Source organism: Chelon labrosus (genome assembly GCF_963514085.1).
Source record: "Chelon labrosus genome assembly, chromosome: 16".
In the NCBI taxonomy this organism is placed as follows: domain Eukaryota; kingdom Metazoa; phylum Chordata; class Actinopteri; order Mugiliformes; family Mugilidae; genus Chelon; species Chelon labrosus.
This window is the reverse complement of record NC_140349.1, coordinates 20,194,788-20,218,091: the sequence shown is the minus strand read 5'-3', so window position 1 is coordinate 20,218,091 and position 23,304 is coordinate 20,194,788. Positions and strand designations below refer to the sequence as shown.

Genomic DNA, 23,304 nt, shown 5'->3' with positions numbered 1-23,304 from the left:
AATTATTTCACAGTTAACGTCGAGTTTCATATCAGTCAGTGCCAAATTAAAAAAAAAAAAAAAGAAAAAAAAACATTTTAACTTTATTTTCCTGTATTTTGTTTTGTCTTTATGAGCACCGGAATTTGCGTCGATTCAAATAATAATAAACGACTCCCCAAAGAAACTTGTTCGACTATTCTGACTGCGTTTTCAGTAGGAAGTCCAAAGACAAAAAGACAAATGATTTCCATTTCAATTCACACTAGGAATCTGCAAATAGCATAACTAGGAGAAAATCCATGTCTATTCTCTAAGTAATTGACACTTTCTTCAGTTATATATATATATATATATATATATATATATATATATTATTTTATTTTATTTATTTTTTGCATGCCTTCAATTGAGTGTTCGTGCTGTTTCAAAGCCTTACCCGCTGTCACAGGAATGCAATGCTTGAGCAGAAATGCTAAAACTTCACTTGAATTTGCCAACTCATTGGCCTTGAAGCGGGAGGTTAAGCAGACTGATTAAAAACCAGATTTGGTTGGTGAAACATCAATGTGGATATTTTATTGAATATGCATCAATAATGGACAGCTCTGCAAAGCCCGGTCAGTCAATACAATATTCAAAAAAAAAAAAACTTCCATGACAGTTATGGTTTGAAAAAAAAACACTTGGAACACCAGGCTTGGGACCGTATGTAGTTGCAGTTAATAGCGCACAACTTTTAAATATAAATAAACATTCAAGGCGTTGTCATAGGAGCTCATACAGTGTTGATTAAGCCATAAGTACCAGGACAATTTATGTATTAATGACTTTAATGGTAGCTTTAATAAGGCATATAATAAATGAATATAAAATATGCTGTGTTTAACTAAAAATAATTTTAGATTCCCCCACAGTAGTACTTCAGTAACTACTACCAGCAGAGCAAGTACATTCACCTCCAATGAAGGATTATCCAATTGTGCTGCAGCTTATTACAACTACAAATTGTGTTTTGTTGTTAAGCAGTCTCTAGTGGTCACGTGAGGACGCTCCCTAAGACAACATACCGGCCGTTTATCATTTAATTTATTAAATAATAGATGATTTAGGTTATTAATACCAAGCACACGAACTCTGGACTTACGTACTTTTGGATTTGACAAGCGCACTTCTGAAGTACTGACTCTGGAGGACGGGAAGATGCAGCACAGTCATCCTTAAATTGGAACAGTGGCGTAACTGATGACGCCCGAGAAATTCAATCTTGGATATCTGGCTGTCCCAAGTCCGCACAAGCTGCCTCCTCGATGAAACAGGCGAGGCAAGAACACATCCAGGCTTTTGGATAGTACTTGGTCAGATTGTTTTTGTTCAAGAAACAACGTGCTCCGGTAACCATAGTTACTATTACATTAGCAAAAATGGTGTGCTTATTTAAGCCACGGTGTCCTTGGGGAGGAGGTCAAGGCGGACGGATGGGTTGACAAAACACTGAACTTTAACACATGAGACAGTTGTTCACTTCTTTGAATCCAAATACCACAGATGAGAAGTTTAATGGTTCCAATTACAGTTGAGGTCATCAGGAAAGGTTCCATTTTTGGAACTGGACCAGAGAATGAACATCACTGTTCACATGTTCACTTTACAGTTTTAAAGGATTTTACTTCTCTTCACTCGAATGCTATACAGATGACAGCTGGGATATGCTCCAGCCCTCCTGCGACCCTCTAGAGGGTAAGTGGTTACAAGCAATGAATGAAATAATGAATTCTTCTGTTCCTATTGTTTGCTTGTTTCCCCCTCTTAATCAGGTGGTACAAACGTCTCTCTTCCTCACGTGAAGTAACTCATCTACCTCTTTGTTTATCAGCCTAAAACTATACTAAACAGACATACGATTGTGCTGGGAGATGAGGCGTTTCCTCCCGTCCACAAAGAGCAAGAGCATCAAAACCTTGTGATTTAAGCTTGTTGGGTCAAAGAATCAAACTACCAACTCCCCTCGCTGCCTTTGTCACACACCGTTGGCCATTGGTGGGTGTGATTCTATAAAATGGGCTCCATCAATAGCCGCTCTGTCTGTGTTGTAAGCTCTTCTGGAAACCCCCAACACTGATAGAGGCTGCTACACTCTGACAGCCGGTTGTCAGTGACAACCATAACCTCAAATGCACCTAAATGGAATGCTTTCATGAGGACTAAATGGGCCTATCAACAAGGAGAGAGCGTACAATCTATTTGTGTGTGTGCGAGCGAGGGAGGGAGAGCGCAGAAGAAAAAGGGGGAGAGAGAGAGGGAGATGCTGTAAATGGGAACAAACAGAGGGAAAATTCAAAACACATGGCTCTGCGGTTTTGAGAGGAGATTTTTATGTGCCGCAGAGAAGTTGTAACAGGAATGTGGTGTGACTCCTATCGTATGGAATGAAAACACTGAAGCCGTGCCAGCAGGGTGGATATAGGGTGTTCAGCTGTGGCTTACAGCAAAGTCCTCGTCATCACAACTAGGTGATGTACCACCGCAGCGTAACCATGAGAAACATGAGTCACGCGGCTGGACTCGACTCTAGGCAGACAGAGAATTACATGGTCTCACAGATGGGGGAGTGGATTTGTCAAAGACACCGTGGTCGCGTGTGCAAAATATGAATTGACTGCAAGCGGAGCCTCAACATTCACCTCTTTCAAATGACCTCTTTGATGATTTTTTTTTTTAGTAATCCTGAATCACATTGTCATAGAAGCATAAACCTGAAAACAATGAAGCTATATATTTGAATTTCTTTTATATTAATAATCAGTGTTAGTTGTAATAGGGTTTACTGATGAACCAGATGCTTAGAGAGAAAAAATATATTTTTATGATACACTAATCATCCAACATAAAGCAGCTATGGTATGCAGTTAGCTGTCATCGGATAGCCAGAAAATTGATGGTAACATATTTGTGGAGCCACAGTGTCTTCATGGGGGGGAGGTCGGGTTGGACGAACGGGTTGACAAAACACTGGAACATAATACAGGGAACTCTTCTTCACTTTATTGGCCGCAAAAAAATATATTAGATGAAAATTTTAAAGGGGAACTACTGTTTTTACAACCTGGACTCACCCATATAACTTTTGTGTAATTTGTAGATATTTAGATCTGCGTATATCCATAGGCGCTCAGAGACGACATCATCCAGGTCAGAAGACATCATCCGGGGTCTGTAGGTCAATCTACAGACCCCGGATGATGATAACAGGTAACTCCGGACTCAACGGGGAACAGCACTAGCGTATGATAACAAAATATTGGTGATATGAATGAGTTTTGCAGCAGATAATGCGTTATTTAGAGGCCGCGTTTCAGTGCCCCATTCACTCCCACTATATGGATATACGCAGATCTAAATATCTCCTGAACGACTACAAATTACACAAAAGTTACATGGATGACTAAACGACCGTATTTTATGCCAGAAATAAGGTCCAGGTTGTAAAAAACAGTAGTTCCCTTTTAACTAAAACCCTTGTGCATTTGGTTGGATTGCGGGTAAGGTCCTGAAATGAGAAGAAAAAAAAACTTTCTGTCTGTCCAACAGAATGTGAAAAAGCCCAAAAAATGGGCTTAGCAAATTAGCAATTCTAATTGAATACTAAGTGTATGTGGGGTTCTTAAACACATATAAGTATTTGCTAACATGTTCATGACAACAGGATGTCTGTGTTTATAGCAAACTTGTATTCTGTGTCTGTTCCACTGCCGTTTAATTGGAGAATGGTCAGTGCAGCTTTAACCATAGAGCTGGATGATCCCAGAAAAAAACCTCATAGGAGTTGTTTTGTAAGACGCTGCCGTGACCTATTTTGTTATTTCCGTGTGGAAACCGGTTGTGTAAGGCCTAAACCACAATGTCTTGTTTTTACATTGCTTAAGAGGAGAAGCTTTGGAGTTGAAAGGCATACTTTGTACATTTGACAGAGCTAGCTGTTTCTCATGACCGGCTTCCACGATTATTCTGAAGTTCGTCTAAACACAAAACAAAGAATGTTAGTAAAGGCCAAATTGATGAAAGCCTGCCTGTCCCTATGAGTATACAGAATGACACGTATTGTAAAGTTGACTGAAACTTAAAGGAGAATGGCTAATGAAGGTGAAGTGGTCTCTACTGTGTAAGTAACTAATTGATTTTTAGTTTCTCTTGGCACTAGCTTGCATTAAGCTGATCACCAACTGGGGCTCACGGCATGCCTTAGTTTTTTTTTTTTTTTCAAAACTCCATCACTAAATATCCCAAGACCCCATATACCTTAGAGTGAGCACTAATTGCCTCCTCTCTACAGGTCTTCCTCCTTCATTTTCATTCCTTACCCTGTGAGCCAGTCAGTCAACCTGCAGGATTATTGATGTGTTTACCGGTGGAGGGGGATGCCACTCCCTGCCTTAGGAAACCCTGAGGCTTTCAACTGTTGAGTAACACTGACTGCTGCCAATGACGCCTCCAATCAGGAAAGTTGGGATGTGCTCCTCCACGCTCATAATGAGGCAAAACAGAAAGAAAGAGATGGCTTCACCCTGAGTTTTTGAGTCACCCGTTTCACTTTATTTAATCATATAGCTGAGTCTCAGCCATGGCCCAAAAACGTCTTCATGCCAGCGTGACACAGAGCGGATAAATCTGTCAAGACCTTGCAGCTCCTTCAAAGTTTTTGAACCTGATATGTGTTGAAAATTGAATTTACTGCAATGCTTGTCCATAGCTTTCTATAAAAGTATTGATAACATGAACAGTCGAATTAAAAACTTAAAGTTGTAAACAATCCATTTGGTTTAAGAGGTAAAATAAACAAACCCAAACTATTCATTGGCACTACAATTAGACCAGGAATTGGTTTATCTTGTTAAACAGTCTATGCCATAAAACCATTGCACAAGAAGAATGTACAGTGTTAACCCAATAAAACCGTGGTATATGATTTTAAGGCTACTTTAAGGATACATTAATCAAGCCAGGTATCAGCAAATAGCTGCCTGTTCAGAATATAGACTGTATAAATATGGACAATGTGTCCCCACTCCCATGCATTGGCCAAACTCACGGTATTTTTCCTGGGGATAGGGCAGCGCTATCTTGCGACTTTGGAGCCAGAGTCTGTGCAGTACGGTCCGAGAGTGGAGCCACTAGGAGCCGCGATATCAATGACCCGACAACAATTCCACCAGAGTCACTCACATTTCCATTTAATTAATACTATGTTCTGCTCTTCCTCCTACAACTAAAATAAAACATATCCAAAAAATTACACTTGAACATGAATCAACATTATATTAACTACCTAAAATGACAGAAACCATCATTGGGAAAAAAAAATACTGGACCTGTATTTTAGTGTTTTAGTTCGGCCCAAGTCCCATCCACTAACATGGAGGAGGTGGAGCTTATGACCCATACTCCAGCCAGTCAACAGAGGGAGCTCTACTTGCTTTGGCTCCACTTTTGAGGAGCAGTTCCATGTCCATCTTGGTCCTGAAGGTAATAGGACTTCAAGAGAAAGTGTCATTTATATTTGGTGTCAAAGGAATTCCATCCATTTGAAGAGAGTATTAACTCTCCTTTTACTCTTTTTTAGTCTCCAGCAGCGAAACCAAAACACTTATCTAAAAGAAGCTAAAATTACTGATTTCGTCACTGTCACTTTCAAATGACATTCAATGATTGTCAATGATTCAATATATATATATATATATATATATATATTGAATCATTGCATTTATATGCATTTATATGCTAAATGCATATCAAATATATAGATATTAGCACAGATTTAAGTCTTAAGAATAAACTTTAGTGACATGTGGCATTGAGGCCTGACAAAGGCTAATACAGCTAAAATATGTGGCTTTTTTTATTTGAAAGACTACAGAAACTCAAGTCCTTAATTAGCACATGTTCAACCAAAGAAAAAAGCCCAGTCGCTGAACTCACAGCATTTTTAATGAAAACCTGCATACTGTTGTGCCTGGTAGGGGATCTTTGGGTTACGCTATAAACTTGCTTTGGGCAAGTCAATTACTGTACTAAACTTTATTTCAATGTCCTCCTCAATTTTTTTTCTTTCCATCAGTTCATAATCCCTCCCTCCTGCCCTCCCTTTTCTTCACAACCAGCCCCGGTTACATAAGACCGCCGAAACTGTTGTTTTCCAGCGGGACTCACTGCTGTGTGCGGAAACTGTGGGAGCGGAGGGTTGAGCATTTCAGTCCGTGCACTGCCCATGGCCATCCCAGGAATGTATTCTCTCAGTGGGTCTGGGCCGCAGCCAACCATGTGGCCTCCCAATATCGCAGAGGCTCTGAGACGAGAAAAAGAGGCGCAGAGGTTTTTCTTCTAATTTCTTTTCAAAAAACCAAAGGCAGCATTTGGCTCCCATGTTGGCGGTGCACGTTGAGGTTGTCTAAATCTTCGGCTTTTTATAGGTAGATACCGCAGCATTGTGTTGCGCCTGCCTCAAAGCTCTTTGATGAATACAAATACAGTTTTAGTAATATTTAAAGAATCCCCCTCAAGCAATGTTCAATGGTGAAAGGGTTGAGGCAGACGCAATGACAGACTTCTCTCTGCCATACCTGACATAAAGAGGTTTAGCTAACACTACCCGACACCTAATGTTAATCCTATTTCAAATTGCACTCTCAACCATGAAATCCACTCACAAGAAGGAAAAAATACACAGCGATGCAGTGCAGAGGTGTTACAAAGATAATCTTTCCCCTGCCACTTTTCTCCACTGGATTTAAAGCAAGGTACAATTAAAGCACGGTTAGGTCTTTTGCGTGAAAAAAGGCAATATAGGGGGAGGTTAGGTTTTGGTTAAAATAGGTTATGTGGGAAATAATAAAGGGAAATGGTATCACACTCTGTAGGCAGTCAGTGCCAGACATATGGCAGACATTGGTGGAAGAGGTTTTTTTTTTTTTTTTATGCCAAAGCTTGATTTGACCCAGTCCTGTAAAGCTTCCTGATGGTGGTTGCAGAAAGTTAATCACATGAACTCTTCCAGGCTTTGTGGTCTGCTGACCCAGCACTGATCCCAGAACTCAGGCACGGGCCTGGGCGGGAGTCTTTCAGCGCAACGCGGCCTCTGCACGACCGTCACGACTGAGGGTTCACGGAAAGGAGCAACACGAAACAAGACTGGGGCTTCACCGGCAAGTCCTCCGGCCAAAACAACAAGGTAGAATGAGGAGCAAAACTCAGTCTCGAGCTGGAAAAACATTATCTCACCATTCTGTATCTCTTCCAGAGGTTTTTAGACATATACTGTAATTAGTCATGGATAATGATGTCACACTTCAAATTTCTTTCGAAAAGTCTCTATTACAAAGCGGGTTGCGGTGAAACAAACTGCCATTTACGTTTCAGGCAATGGAGTCGTAATGAAAAACTGTATAAAGCTGGATTATGGGAAATGTAGGATCAAGTGTTTTTGGCACTTGACCTTTAGAAAGACTAAAATTCTGGATATTACAGCTTTTGCTGCGTGGATTTTCTCCTGTCTTTTTATAATCTCTCTCTTGAGATTCGCCCAACTTTAATTGATTGAGGTTTACATTTTAAAATCAGATTAACACTGTAGACTTCGGATGAAGTCATACAGTTTGTGCACCCACAACCCAACAATCCACCCTCATCCGGAGTTCTGATGTGAGTTTTTGCAACTCCGTAATGTCACAGGCCTCTCCCAGACAACATTAACTGAATAATTAGAAGTGTTTCAAGAATACACAAAATCTTCAATTCAGTTTTATTTATATAGCGTCAATAACAATACAAATCGTCTCAATTTTGGGCATCATTTTGGGCACTGTCACTCTTGACCTTACAGTTTTTTGATGAAGAAAGCTTTAGCGTCACTGCAACCGCAAGATCTGGACAGTGACTGGACAGAATGAAGGCCCGGTACAGTTGCTTTTCGTGCAGAACTTGTAATCCTCTGACTAAAAGGTGGGAAAAGCTAACAAAGAACAACTTGGGACCGGTGTGGTTTGCAGCCAGTGATGGGGCCGTCGGCTGACAGGAGGCTGTAATGAACGGCAGTAGACAGCATGTGAGGCCCGCTGTGACAGGGGATGGCAGGGTGGGTGTCACCAGGTACGATTCCCCCTGTCTCGGCGTATCTCAAGAGTTTCGCCTGGCTGATCAGGGACGACAGGACCGCTGCTCCCAACCTTCATTCAGCTGTCACACGAGGTCACGGCGAAAGACGAGGCGGGCGAGTACACACACTGTACCCCGGACCAGACGCACGGCGACTGCGTGCGCCGGAATTCGGCGGGGCGCGCTCACGCCGCACGTGAAGCTCGACTTCATCCCCGCAATGGGGGAGCAAGGCGTGGGCCGACAGGAAATGATGTGGTGCTGAATTTAATTTCTCTTTAATTTCTATTACGTTGGCGGTCACGGGTTAACACTGGGGAGTGAAAATGGAGGAATAAAAACACAACAACTTGGATTAGAGAGGGGAAAAAAAGGAGTGAGTTCAGAGGGTCGTATATCATTAAGCAATTGAGAAAGTTAATTAGGCAGCTCTGATAATTATTGCCATGGCAACCTGAGCGCACTCATGCAGATTTGATTAACGAGGTGCCATTTATCTGTGCTGGCTAGACGGTGGGGCCTGCACAGAGCTTGAGAGACCCCTAAAGGTGGAAGATATGTAATGTACGCTTTACTCACAGCCACAGCGTGCGCCTATATTTCAATTTAAAGCACAGCAAATGCAGATTAGCCTCTATTGTTGGGGAGGGAAAAGCACAATATGTCTGTACAGTTTCTTCCATCACTCTCACTTATGGAGACATCTGAGCATTTATTTGCTTTTACCGTCTCATGTAGCTGACAACAAAGAGGCTTTTCCATTTCTTCTAAAATAAATGGCATTGCTGCATCTAAAGGAGCTTGTCAAATGTGCAAAGAAAAAATGTGATTTGCATGTAGAGGAGTGTGGAGAGAAGGAGAGGTGGTGGTGGTGGTGGTGGTGAGGATGGAGGGGGTGCTTGTGGATTCCAGTACACATGTTGCCCTCTGGTGGAAAAACAACAACATTTAAGGTTGCTGCTGCCGAAGGCTGCCTGGAACCTCGTTGGGCAGCAGGCAAGCGTATTGTCAGGCGCAGACGCTTCATTACACTACGCGGCGGGGACAATTATTAATGGCTGTTAGGAGAGGAGAGTGCAGCAGTGACTTGATACCAAAAAAAATGAAATAAATAATACAGCACTAAACTTGCACAGCATCCAGAACGACGAGCCGTTTCAAAAGCAATAGCTGTCACCAATCAGGGCACCATTCAGAAAGAGAGAACAGATCACTGCTCTGTATCTTCAGAGAGGGTCTTCATCAGCATGGGAAGAAAATGACACATTTAGCATGTGCTAGAGACATGCTATCAAAATCAGTTTGCTGAAAGAAATCACTTAATTACCACTCTGAAGGTTTTTTTTTTTTTTTTTTTGCCATAGATGGCATCATCCTGCAGACAAAAGTGAGAACATGAAAGTAAAGTAAGCTCAGTGGGAGATTCCCCCAGGGACCTGCTAATCCTCCTCCACATCATTTCACACACAGCCAAGTGAGAGGTATGGATTAGGGTTTATTATACGAATATCAAGCGCAGATGAATTCTAATAACAGTCATATCAATTATGGCCCTCTCACTCTAAGTGCTTCATAAATATCTGACAATGGCACTTGCCAAGAAAGCCACATTCTGGTATAAAAATAGAATAAGGGAGGGAAAAAAAGCATTGATTTTACTGTCACAAATACCGGCTTCTTTTATTGAGTTCCTTTGAAGTCAATTTTCACCTGCAGTTCATAGCCCTGTCAGAGTCGATTACAGGGATATCTGCCGTTCCTTCCCTGCCTCGTGACATTTTCTTCCTGTTTTCGGGAGGAAGTCAGCCTCGGACCAAATATAATTCACGCTAAGAATTCACACACAGGCTGTTCGGGGGGTATAATGTATTAATTTTCAAGAGCTGCAACTGTGTCGAGCCATGAAACAAACTTGAATGAGCAGATGACGCAAAGCAGGGTTAGATTTAGATAGATTAGATAATGAAAAGGGGAAACCTAAATAGACATATATGAATTATTCCTCATTTACTCAGTTCATCAAACTATTAAACTCACAGTGCTGAAGTACTATTTTGATTTCCCAACTTCTATAATCAGAGTCAGTGCTCCTGTAATGTCTACATTCATCACCAGTAATGTGAGAGAAAGAAACATTTTTTGAGTAAATTATTAATTTTTGTAAATATTAAAGCTTATTAATACTTTTATATGATAATGGGTATAAATGGTTATGTGAAGGAACTGCTCTCTCATTAATTAAACGAGTGCATCCAACATTTAGTACTCACTGACGTAAACTGAGCAGTATTCTCTCATGATCGACAGCTTGATAAGCAGTCAAACATGAGAAGATATTAGAAGTTGGATAAACTGCAAATGAGTATTTACAGTTACAATGTAGTATCTTTTAGTTTGGGATTGGTCCCCATAAAACTAATACTCAGATTTGCGGCTATAAAAGACACCAGTTTATCATGCTTCTCTACCTGTTGGTGCTCAAATAACTTGTCACTGTCAGTGCTATAAACAAATGCTATAAACTATAAACCTATTGTTAATCTGTCACCACCACTACTACAGAACCTCACAACAAGCCATTTCACTACTGGGATTAGGCAATAATTGACTAAAGAAACTTTCTATTGTAAGTGCTGTGAGGAAGTTTTATTGTGTTGTTTTTGCTTTCGAATCTGCGGTTATGAGTTTGGCATTCCTGCAGTGCAGCCACTCGGTGATGAACAGGATGTGAATGATGTAGCACAAGACAGATAATCTTGCACTAATAGGTTAACTCCAACTCTGATGCATATTCCTGGTTTCTATCTCATGTGTCCTGTAGGGCTTGTACCGAATAGTCGACTAGTCGACTTCACTGCTGTGCCATGACGCTTATTTAAGCAGGAATTCGACTAGTCAGCGATCACGTGACAATAACAACACGGACGCATCCGAAAAGACAGTTGAGGATGCAAAGTAGCAGTGTGTGGAAATACTTCACTAAAGATGAAGCCCGTTCTACCGTGACATGCAGAATATGTAAGTGAATACTGAAATACAACAAATGTACTACTGCAATGCACAGTCCTCTGAAAAGGCATCCTAACGCTAGCAGAGGAACGGTCCAAATCCTCTAATTGGCAGTTAACAACTTCATCAGCGGTAACAGAGAGAAGGAGGCTGTTGGTGAATTTCATTGTCTAAAGATATTAGACCTTTAGCTGCAATGCAGGGAGAAGGATTCGGAGATACAATATCCTATCTTACAACACGCTGTGAAGTATTATTAAACGCTATTGACGGTGCCGATTTATATATACATATCTGCAGCAGTAGTGATTACGTTCAGTTCTGTTATGTTCCCGTGTTCAAGCTTCAATTACCTTGCGGAAAAGCCTCCGTAGCTTCTTTTGTGTGAGATGCTACAATATGTATGCAGATCAAGCACATAGATTTCATTGTTGCAAAGCATTACGTTCTACTGTGTTTTTCTGTGTGACGTCGTCGACCAGTCTACGTCGACTCAACTTTCAGCACATATTAGTCGACTTTTTTAAAAAACGAAGTCGTTCAACCCCTAATGTCCTGTTTTATATTATTTAATTCAGCTTCATTTGCAGCCTGAAGGTGTTACAGAGAAAGATCAATTCAAAGACTAGATTATAGCATTGTGTGCTTGTCTTTTGTCAGTTACATTCCATAGACATGTACATTTATTTTTGTGGCACTGCCAACACACTAAATCTTTTATTTTTGTTCTGATGTGGTGCAACATTTTGAAACCTAAACCAATGTAAAGTTAGACTGTATTCATACAGAACTGAAGGTCCCCTGCAAAATCCTTTTTTTTAGTGAGATGCTCCCTGTCATCAGTTTGAGGCAAACAGTCCCTAATTTGCCAGATTAAGATGTCAGATATGTGGACATAAACTCGTTCCCACATCACAAAGGAGTTCTGTGCTTGGGTGACCTCATCAACAAGCAGGCACCCACTCCCTGTTATGACAATCTGCGTTGACTGGCGTCATTTCTGCTGCACCCTACGCAGAAGTGCCACAGTGACTGCTGCAGGCTGCGATGGTAAACCTCCATTTGAGATGACAATCAAATCAAGGGGAAGAGTTCCAAATGATCATTTTACACAAGTTAAATTGAAAAGAGGCAGCATGTAACAGGCTGTGATGTGAGTCCAGAACATTAGGATGGTGATGAAATACAGATGACACCAGCTAACAGCTCCAGTTTTTTTCCCTGTGTGCTTGCTGGATGTGCAGTGCCAGCAGCTCAAAATGTGTGACTACCTCTTTCCACCATCCCAGTATACTGAAATATATTGCACAGGATTCTCAGAATTTTCAGGAATTAGAGAATTACTTTTCAAAGATTTGGTCAGGTGTGGAAATCATTTAACAAATTAGTTTGGGTTTATGGAGAATGATCACGTTCACCAAGTTTTCGAAGATGTGGAAACCTGTGCTTTGGTCTGATGAGTCCAAATTTGAGATCTTTGGTTCCCAACTTTTGACTGGTAGTGTATATCTACCCATTTGTTCACATAAGCACACACACACTCACACACACCCGTGCCAATCACTGGGTGCAACTCAGGGTTTGGTGTCTTGCTCATGGACACTTCAGCATCTAGTCCGTGTACTGGGGATCACACTTTGGTTCGTGGACAACCCACTATACAGTGAGCCACAGCTGAGGAGTATTTAAAACTGTAAAGACATTCATTTAGGTTGGTGCTTATTCTTCAGCAGTGTGCAAAAACGTGCACATAAATGCTCCAGATGTGTTGTTACTGACAACAGACTTATGAATGGGTCTGCCATTGTCAACACTGTGATCATGATATTCTGCAGGGATCTGGGTTTGAGAAGAGCTTTACTTATCGAAATAAACGAAACAAAAATTGTGCTTATGATATCCGGAAGAGGCACACAATGAAAACTTTTTACAAACACACACAACATACCTGCAGTACGAGAAGTCAGTCGCAACAAAATGCCACGAAACAAACTGTTGGCACTGTACCTGCTGCAGTTCTACCCCTGGTAGAAATCCTTCCACTTTTCCATTTTTCCTGCTTCTAATGCCTCAGCCTTGAGCACAAAACTGAGCAGGGCAGTGTGCGTACTTGGAGCAGTGGGCTGCCACCTGCGGTTTTGGGGGGTTGGAGCTTGCTCAAGGAACATCAGCCATGGACACATGTGGGTGCAAACTTGTGACATTATGGTCTCAGAGCTGCTTGTATAACCACTACTACCCTATAAATATAAAGAACCTAGAATAGCTGAATTTACTGTATATAGCATTTGTCTACCTTAGTGTTTGTCAAAGCACTTTAGAAGTGTTTCTCCTTCACACACACCAATGGCAGTAGAGCTGCTTGAGAACCAAACTGCCAACCCTAAAGGGTCACTGACGAGGATGGGACGGGATCCAGGAGGACAGAAAGTCAGACGAGGTGGCCGAGTGGTTAAGGCGATGGATTGCTAATCCATTGTGCTCTGCACGCGTGGGTTCGAATCCCATCCTCGTCGATAATACAATGGTTGTATTTTAAAAAAAAACATATATATAGTAGCGTATACATAATCTGGTGAGCCATATTTCTTGATGAACAATTTCCAGTTGATTTTGTTTGAAGATGCCAGGATAGACAACTAAACCCCCAGGTGAGTATGTATCAAGCACTGTAAATCACTCCTTCCTTCCACCTCAGTCCTAGAATGCACCCAGCACACGTCCTGTGTCTATGAGGTGAGGCTGTTCAGTTCACGGCTGAGGTCAGTCGGGTTGCTCTGGAAGCTGACGAGAAGTACATAATTGATCTCACCTCTACTAGCTCGTCTCCTTTCACCACATCCTGGGGGAGGTTTCCCTGCTGCTTTCTATTATTCAACTGCATCAATTAATGATCATTTCAGTCCACTAATCTCTTGGATGGATGGATGTGGCTGCTGCTAATCACATCAAATACCTTTTTGACCGCCGAGGTCGGTACACAGCCACATACGCACACTTGCCAGTTAATTAGGTACACTAGTGAAAACAAATGCATTCCAATATAACAGTCCTGGACTAAATCCTGCTTCATGACTGATCTAAAGTTCAGTTTATATTGAAACTGAACCAAATATGTGTAAGTACAACACTATACAGTTCAACAGTTCCACAATCCACAGCCTCCAAAATGAAAACACAGTTGAATCAACAGCTCTCTCTGTTATTTAAAACTAATTGCCAAGTACCATAACCTTCATGAAGATAAGATTTAGTGTAGGAACGTTATTTTAGAATGCATTTGTTTTCACTTGTGCACCTAAAGAAGTGGCAAGTGAGTGCAGATCTACACTATAAGGTTGCACAAAATAGCATGCTAATGTCAGCACACTAATAGAGCACAAGCACAATATGTTTATATGCTGCTTAGCAGTGCCAAAGGCTGAAGGGCACATGGTTTATTTTACATACATTTATTCATCCCCAGAGGATGAATCATGCAGACTTTGATAATCAACAAAGTTTTGACCAGTCAGTGTTCGTCAGTGTTTTCATTTATTCAGGAAAATATCTCAACATCTGCTTGATGGATTAACACATTGGGCACAAATTTGTCGTTCCAAGATATTTGAATAAATGAATGCTGAGGACTTTTTAGGCCATTACTGAATATACAAGTATCTGGGTTAAGCTTGGTTTATAGTTGTGCGTCACTTTTACAGCGTTTGGTGAACACATGACCGCTCACAGATGACGTGAATAATTTTTATTATCTAACAGAACACGTCGAGGCATGTACTGTATCTGAACAGCTGGGTCTGAGCTGGGCTTGTTGCTGGTTGTAAGGGATACGTACCTATGCCCAACAGTCAAAGATGGATGGATAAACATTTTACAGGGTGTAAGGGCACATGGTGAAGTCTAATCTGCCACAGCTTCAATTTGCAAATTACAGGAATCAACTATACTGTCAGTGACAGACAGCACTTTCAGAAGTCTTGCAGAGCTTAGGCATTACGGCTCATTCATGGCGGCGCAATTGGCTGAACTTTTAAAAGCGAGAAATCTACAAGGTCCAAGCCCAAACCTCACATGTGCTTTTATTGTTTCCGACACATACCCCACTGCTGCACAAAGTGGACTCGACACTGGAAATGCTAATGAATTGAATATTCTTGGGTTTCATCGAGTTGGTTTAAATACAGACTTTTTTTTTTTTTTTTTTTTTTTTTTTTTTTAACTGAGTTGCTGGAAACATTTTTCATCAGTTTCAAATGTTGTTTGGACAAACCAGCTAATTGGTTAATAGAGAAAATAACCGGCATGTTTATCTGCAGTGAAAATAATTGGTAGTTGCAGCCCTATAATAACATGGACAAAAAAAGTGAGAAAAACTGCAGCAGACTGGAAATAAATTGTTTCAGCAAGAGTTCAGATTACAATCATTACACCAATAAACTGACTGACTAATGTGGAAATTGCTGCAGCTGTCTTTTGAGGTAGATTTCTTTTTATATCAATAAATAAATTAATAAAATTAAATACACCTCTTCCTGTTCCACCAGGCTTCGCAATTAAAGGCTTTACAGTTTGATATGTAATGTCCTAAGGCACAGGTCCTGGTCAGAGGCAAGTCAGAGACTGGCATCAGCTTCACATTAATAGTTACATGAATCGCAGCATATTTGTAAGCCCGCCTGCTGTATTGTTCAACGCAGGGAGCCAGGACTTCAATAGAATTCTATCAGCTCTCGCACACATGCACTGCCAGCCACGCCTAAGAACACTGTGTAGAGTGACATGCCCTAGGGCTAAAAAGAAAACAGCAGCTTTGCATTCTACATCCTATTTCAGAGATACTTTTAATGTTGTTCCGGTAAACCTACAAGGACGCATACAGGTATTCTAAAGTATTGCATGAGGAGATGTAAAGGAGAGCGGCTGGACCATGGGGCAATGTCAAAAGTTGATGCAGCCCCACTGGACCAATCAATAACAATTTTACTGATGGCCCGATTAGAACTCTTCTGCCATTTGTAATGAGAATAAAAAAGAAGACCCCTAATTTCGACACTAACGTCAGAGAATAAAGAGGCATTACAGCTATACGAGATTATACAAGTGACAGAATTCAGTCTCAATAATGGCATACAGTTTATTGAACAAAACCTACTCTGTGTTTTGTCATTTTACCTGCAGTGCTTTTGAACTGGTCCAGACGACATGGACCTGTTGTAGCAGCAAAACTTCATGCAGCTTCATGCAATAACCAGCAGCAGCCTTCTTTCTTCCTTCATCGGAGGACATTTACCTCAGCAGGTGCAGGAGCAGGGTGTCCTGCATCGTGGAGGACCCCCTCCACCGTGCACCTTGAATCTTAACCAGTTTACCAGAACAGTCACTAAATGGGCTTGCGGCCATTTCTCCTTAGATCGCTGGGAAACCGAGGACTGAACAGAGACTGACCTACACGTAGGGACTGTAGTTCTTTATGAAAAGTTGTTAAATTAAGGAGAGCTCACAACACATTTCAATCCTTACTCTTTATATGCAGCAGTCATGATCTTATTTGCAGGGACAGCGAGAGCAATGCACAAAGAAACAAAAATATAGTTAACAAAAGGAGCCTGAGCAATACACTAGCAGAGTGAGCATTTACAGGTCATAAACTATCCACTACACGATCACCAAGAACAAAGAAAGTCATTATAATGGAACACAAAAATAATTATAAATTGTCACCAAAAAAAAAGTTGGTAGGGTGTTTATCCTGATCAGTGCGGGAAAGTTCATGCTTCACCAGCCTCCACTCGACTAATATTCTGTTGACTTGAAATGATGCTCATCAATGGTAGAAAATATGTGACCCTCGTTTTTCAGAAAAGCCAAGGAAGTTCTGAATAAGGACAGCAAAGCAAAGGGACAGCACATCAACAAGCTTAGAATATTGGCATTGACTGATTTTTAGAAATTGCCTGCAACCAAGATTATGTACATGCATGGTATGCAATGCAAACAGTCTGACACAAGAAGACAGGACGCTTTCGATTTAAATTGGTGTGAACCTCATCATTTCAAATTATTTTGAAAATGGGAAAAAAAAGTCAAACCTGAATTGACCCAAACCCGACAGACACAAAAACTACAAAGATTGTTCACAGTGAGCAATACCTGATGTCTCCGATGCCGAGGTAGTCCAGCTTTGTCTTCAGGTCATGGAAACTGATGCCATCAGTGTGGACAGAGAGCATCCTGATTGCGCGCAACACCTTAAACAAGAGCCGACAGTTACTTCCATCGATCAGTGTTGAATAACTGACAGATATTGCCATGACGTATACAACTGTAAAAATATCTAAAAATATTTTTGGTGTCAATGTAGGAAAAGCACAGCTGGAAACATTAAAATGAATGATGGCTCAGTTCCATCTGACTGTTGACATCTTAAACCTGTGCTTTTCTGGTTATCTGGAAAAAATAAAATTGTGTGTGAATGAAAAAAATATAAATTTCTGATATGGTGACAGTAATCTGCAATCTGGTAAGTGAGAAAATGTGTTTGAAACCCACTAACCTGACCCTGGGTGGTGGACAAGTTGTTTGGTAGCATGCCATGAGAATGTCCATAATTGCGCTTGTCGTACAGTGAAGCAGCAGTGGCATTCATGTTCACATCGAACACCTGGATTAACAGAAGTACACAAATGAACGTTTCTGCAGTGTAAGCAATATGCAGCATTCTCGCCACTGTTACTGCCCGTCCACCAGAGAGGTTCTGCTTCTAGAACCTAATCTGTTCTGGAACCAGAGATCAGGGAAAACCAAGGGACATGCCAGACCTTGAATACATGCAAGTAAATGGTATGTAAAATGTTTTTATTCCCTTTTAAGTAACTAAAACTTGGCCACTGACAAGACTTAGGTTCCTAGGATCCTGTTCTATCGCTAGTGGGATAATAAGCTTACAGTTTATTCAAAAAAAAAAAAAAAAAACATTTCTACCATCAACTCTGGTCTACACATGTCCAGGGTGTACCCCGCCTCTTGCCCGATGACAGCCGGGATAGGGTCCAGCCCCCCCGCGACCCTTCGCAGGAACAAGCGGTTACAGAAGATGAATGAATTAACTCTGGTCTATGGTCTGCCTGCAGATTGTGGCAACAATTGGTTTAGCTAAGTAAGAATACAATCACATTTAGTCCCTCAAGCAGACCAGCAGCTCCATAGTAATACACTTCATTATTTTAAACGATAGTGTGACTCAACACAGTTTCACAAAATATTACATGCTCAGTAGGAATGCTTTGTACGCGAATGTCTGCAGTCTGAACATTTTTAATTAACTTTTTATTCAGTGCTCTATGGAGGTTCAGCTTCTGGGTTTTAGTGAGGGTTTTGTGTCCTAAGGCATGAATTCTGCTCAGAAAATAAAAGTCTGTGAAACATTTAATACAGTTCAGCAAGAGACTGCTATTTTTTTTCAATAAATGATTCTATCGATTACTTCTTTACTTCTACCATCTTTCTGAAAAGCCCATTTTTACAAAGCGTCTCTGTTTTTAGGTCTGTAAAGACTTAATTTTCTACAATCGTATTCAGCCTTTTTAGAGTAAAGTGTCTTTTTCAGCATGCCTGGCAGCTTTAGTTGGCATACAGTAAATGGGTCCATCAGCCTAGTAAATGATGTTGATGAGCCACTGAGGCCCTAAGTGAATACTTATAAATACTTAACATTATGACCACCTTCCTAATATTGTGTAGGTCTCCCTTGTGCCTCGAAAACAGTTTTGACTCATCAGAGAATGGACATGGGCCTTCTGAGGGTGTCCTGTGGTGTCTGGCTACAGAATGTTGTTAGTGGGGGCCTTTGGGTCCTATGGGTTGAGGGGAGGGACCTCTGTGGACCACAGATACTTGATCAGTTTGGGATCTAATGAATTTGGAGGCCATCAAGGAGTGTCATTGCTATGGGGTGGGGGTGCCTGGTCTGGTCTAAGTGGATGCTACATGTCTAAGTAACATCCACATGAATTAATGCCAGGTCCAAACGTTTCCCAGCAGAACATTGTATTGTCACAAGATGGTCAATGTGATTTACTTCTCCTCCCCAGTTTTAATGTTGTGGCTGATCGGTGTAGAAAGTCAGTAGACTCTCATGAAATTAGAATTTCCATCACTGCTCCCGTACCTTCCCAAAAAGCTGCATATGGGCCCACACCACTTCCAACATGTGGGACGTGATCTCATTCAGGTCTGTAATGGAACGGATATTCTTTGCCAGCAATGACCTTCGACCCTAGCAGAAAAATAAAAAGGGAATGTCATAGTGTTTTCTCAATCTCACGGGAATCTTCCATTAAATGCCATCATCTGTGAAAGCTTAGTTTTTACTACTTACACTGAAGTTACGTAGGCTGCCTATAACCTTCACATATGTTCCAAAAAAGGCAGAGCTCATGTGCGAACAGTCCTGTGAGAACAGAATTCATATGTGATTACCACAGCACTGCAACGGGCAATCGGTCATCTGTTTTCCAGTTGTGACGAGAGTGTGCTGATGCCACTAGCCTCTGATGAGTCAACCCACTGCCTGACATTCAAAGGTGGACCGGTCATGTCGTCCACATAGTACTGGATGCTTTTGACAAACGGAGAAAAGCCTCTGATTATGCCCACCACAGAAACCTAGGGTGAGCAGAGTGTGGAATTGAATTAGTCTGACAGATAAAACATGATAATGACACAAAATAGTCCCAGAAAAGCATCCCTGAAGGTGACATATGTACACACATGAAGTTCCTGGACCATCCTAAAACATTCCTGATTGCTCAGATTTCTGCAGTCATTCAATCCACCATTTCATTTAATATTTGGAATTATTGAAATGTTTGGATCTCCACAGAAGTTCTGTTCAATGAGTTTCTAAGTTCAACCTCAAATCAGAGTTCATTTAGGGACCGTTCTAGAGCTTGCGATCACAGCATGCCATTCCATCAGCCAATCCTCACCCTCAAAAACTGTTCTTCTGCTTTCTATTTTTTCTTTGTTTATTCATTTATTTTTCCTGAGTAAAGGACTGCTCTCGTGCTGGCTTTAAAGATGGTTTCAAAGTCATTAGTAGCCTGCTGTCACGCACTGCCAAGTGCACGCTTCCTTCCTGCTTGCACAACGCGACTGCCTGTGTTCGGTTTACTAGAAGCTATATCCGTTGGCAGGAAGATGAAGAGTTTAACACTTTTTTTCCAAACAAAATCAGTCTGTCAGTCACTGCACACTGCATTGATACAGATTGACAGATCTATAAATTAATCGGTGAGCTGCCATAGACATTCAGATCACAAGAGGGGGAGTTCCAATGACTTTGGAGAGCCCAAATTTCATCTAGCACCATTATTTCATCAGTGGGATAACAACTGAGGTTCAGGGTAAGATCTTCACAGCTTCACAACTTCGTGATGGATGCACTTGAAGCTGATAACACTGAACGTAACACTGGCTGATAGCACAACACCCTGTGTTTTATGGGACTATCAGAATCAAAGGGCCACGTCCCAAAATGGATGCAAGCCATCTAGGTCATTAGTCGTCAGAATTAAAAAGTCCTTTCAGTATTTTTTTTCTTCTTTAATCTATGATCTTAAAGAGCATTACATTCATACCTGGTTGAGTTCTACATCACAGATAGCAAAGTCATCCTTGCCGACTTGAGAAGCAGACAGCAGCTGCGACACTGTGCTGGGCAAAATCTGAAGAGTCGCTCTCTGTGGCAAGATCAGTGTGAAGGAGCGCATTAATCTGAGAGCACTGCATGCACACATTTTCTTCAGAGCGTCACATCAAATCTGACTCCACGGAAAACAGACACACCTTTGATAGCGCCGCTCCGTGGCTAGTGATCCCACTAGTTGACTGACAACCTGTGTTGAAACAACATTCAGGGGCTGCCATGTGAGAAAACGCCTCGCTTTGGAGCTTTTTCTGTCACTTACCTTGACTCCACATGACAAAGTTTAGATTTAACCATCCCCTGGGGTATATACAAGAGCTCTTCAGTGATGTTCCACCATCAAAAGTTGGTGAAAAGAAGAGTCTGGCTGGAAGCACTAGGGAAGTCTCACTAACTTTGCTGGCAGCTTCTTAATGTAAAGGCAATCAGGTGAACAGAATTAGAGCAATTACCTGTGAAGCAGCACATGGTGAGTAAATGACAGGTTGGAAACCTATTTCGAATGTTCCAATCCTTTATTGCAGTTGCATTATTTCAACCGTTTTGTTTTTATTAAAAAAAAAAAAAATAATCCATCAATTCGACAGTGATTGACAGACGTGTACTCCACATCAGATAAACTTCATTTAATCTCTTCAAAGTATCTTACAATGACAGGCCAAAAAAATTGTTCATACAAAAGTGTGAGCGCAGAAGTTTGCCTGGCTGTGAGCTCAGATCACGTCATTTGACATGATTCAAAGAGTGTGTTCTTTGTCCGGACATTGCAGCCCCGATCCAGGCCTCACATTAAGCACCACAGTGCCCCCTTTCCGTGTCCCAAGATGAGATTTCAGTCACAGAGCGGCAGACGAAATTGGCTTTGGGGAGAATGTTGAAAGAAAAACACAACTTCACTGCGTGGCACGTGGTACACGGGTATAAGACATGATTTATGCCACACCCAGACATGGTTACTCCAGTACAGAAAATACAAAAAAATGCCCAGATGTCATTAGTTGGTATAAAACAAGTCAGCATAACTTCTTACACATTAACTGTGTAACAGATCCATGGCTCTTTAATATTTAGTATTTGATTTCTGCACAGTACACTTTGAACATCACTATACAGTATAACACTGTAGACAGTTAAGTGGTGCGGAATTGGGAGTGTGGAGCTGGATGACAAGGTGAACCTCAATGCTACTCCAATTTAACTTTACAAGGAGAAAAGACTGAAAGATGTATTTCGCATAGGAACTGTGAAACTGTCGACTTTCGAGCAAAAACCAGAATTTGTTCTGATCATTATAGCCATGAGTAGCTTCTCCATTTCGTTTGAGCAATAAAGCAAAGGCCTGGCCTGGTGTAGCCATATGAGTCTGGTGACACTGAATTTGATTTTAATTATAGTGCATGTTTTAGCAGATACAGAGAAAAAAAAAACCTCTGCACGCAACTGGATAGTCCTCCAACCAATCAGAGCCATTTTGTTGTAAACAAATTCAAGTCCATGGCGCTCAGATGACGTGGATGACTACCTCACTGGTACCCTCCTGGCCATGACCACATAGAGCCCACCCAAATGATTTAACTGGGCAGGCAAATCTTAGTCGGAGCATAATCACTTGCCAATGGAGTGGTTCCAGACCGACTTTCAGACACAAAAGATTTGTGGGCGGGAAAATTCGTGCTGGCTTTTAGGCTAGCAAAGATCTATTTGTTTCCATGCGTTATGATTCCTTCAAGAATTGTGCCCTCCTCCTCAAAAGTCCAGTCTGCTTTGATTGGTCAACTCCAGCATAGGCATAACAACTTAAATTAGTAAGAACCTGCATTTCTGCTGCGTACACATTTTTATTGCAAAGTCATTTACAACTTAAGTGACGCGTACAAAGAAGCGTAGTGTGAGAAGCAAGTTAGCAGCTCTGGCGCTCAGACTGTGTCTACATGAGAGGTGTACAGCGAATCATAGGTCACATGTGCTTTGGAAGCACTCAAAGCTTTACTCTGTAGCATATAATTAAGCTTTATTAGCGACTGTATATGGAGCTGTTGCGCCGCCTCTGCAGACGTTAATTAAAATAGCAGCATATGCGTTCTATCAGGTGGATGTTTGATGGACGACTAAAAATACAACCAATTCTCGTCGTGCCACCATCGCGTCTCATCTCTTAAAGAGGATGACTGTAAGTCGTAAACATGGCAACCATAAGTATCTCTACCACTGAGGGTATGTGCAGGGGAACAGCACTCAGCGCACTTTTGTCAGTTACGTTTTTTAAGAAAATTTCAATTATTTAATTTTCAACACTCTCCTCAGAACAAATTCTACAAGCCACTCCGTAAACGATGCATTCAAGTTGGAGAAGACGACTGGTACGTTATTATACGATGGTCCTGGATCAGGAATATGAAGAGTGAATTAGACTGATCCAAAAGGAGACCGGCCCCCTTTCAGTTAGCGCTAGTACCAGACAG

At 41.3% G+C, this 23,304-nt stretch overlaps 1 protein-coding gene across 1 annotated transcript; it reads right to left on the bottom strand.

Annotated features, from left to right (window-relative positions):
- Positions 1-16,187: 16,187 nt before the first annotated feature.
- On the bottom strand, positions 16,188-23,236 carry LOC311501450 (replication protein A 32 kDa subunit-like). The gene is made up of 9 exons (XM_084563277.1): positions 21,105-23,236; positions 20,983-21,032; positions 20,775-20,876; positions 19,684-19,800; positions 19,514-19,585; positions 19,304-19,411; positions 17,690-17,797; positions 17,287-17,384; positions 16,188-17,011 (listed from the first exon to the last, which is right to left on the bottom strand). Exons 1-9 carry the CDS (start codon positions 21,115-21,117, stop codon positions 16,930-16,932), a joined length of 750 nt encoding a protein of 249 aa, XP_084419403.1. The 5' UTR covers positions 21,118-23,236; the 3' UTR covers positions 16,188-16,929.
- Between the last annotated feature and the right edge of the window lie 68 nt (positions 23,237-23,304).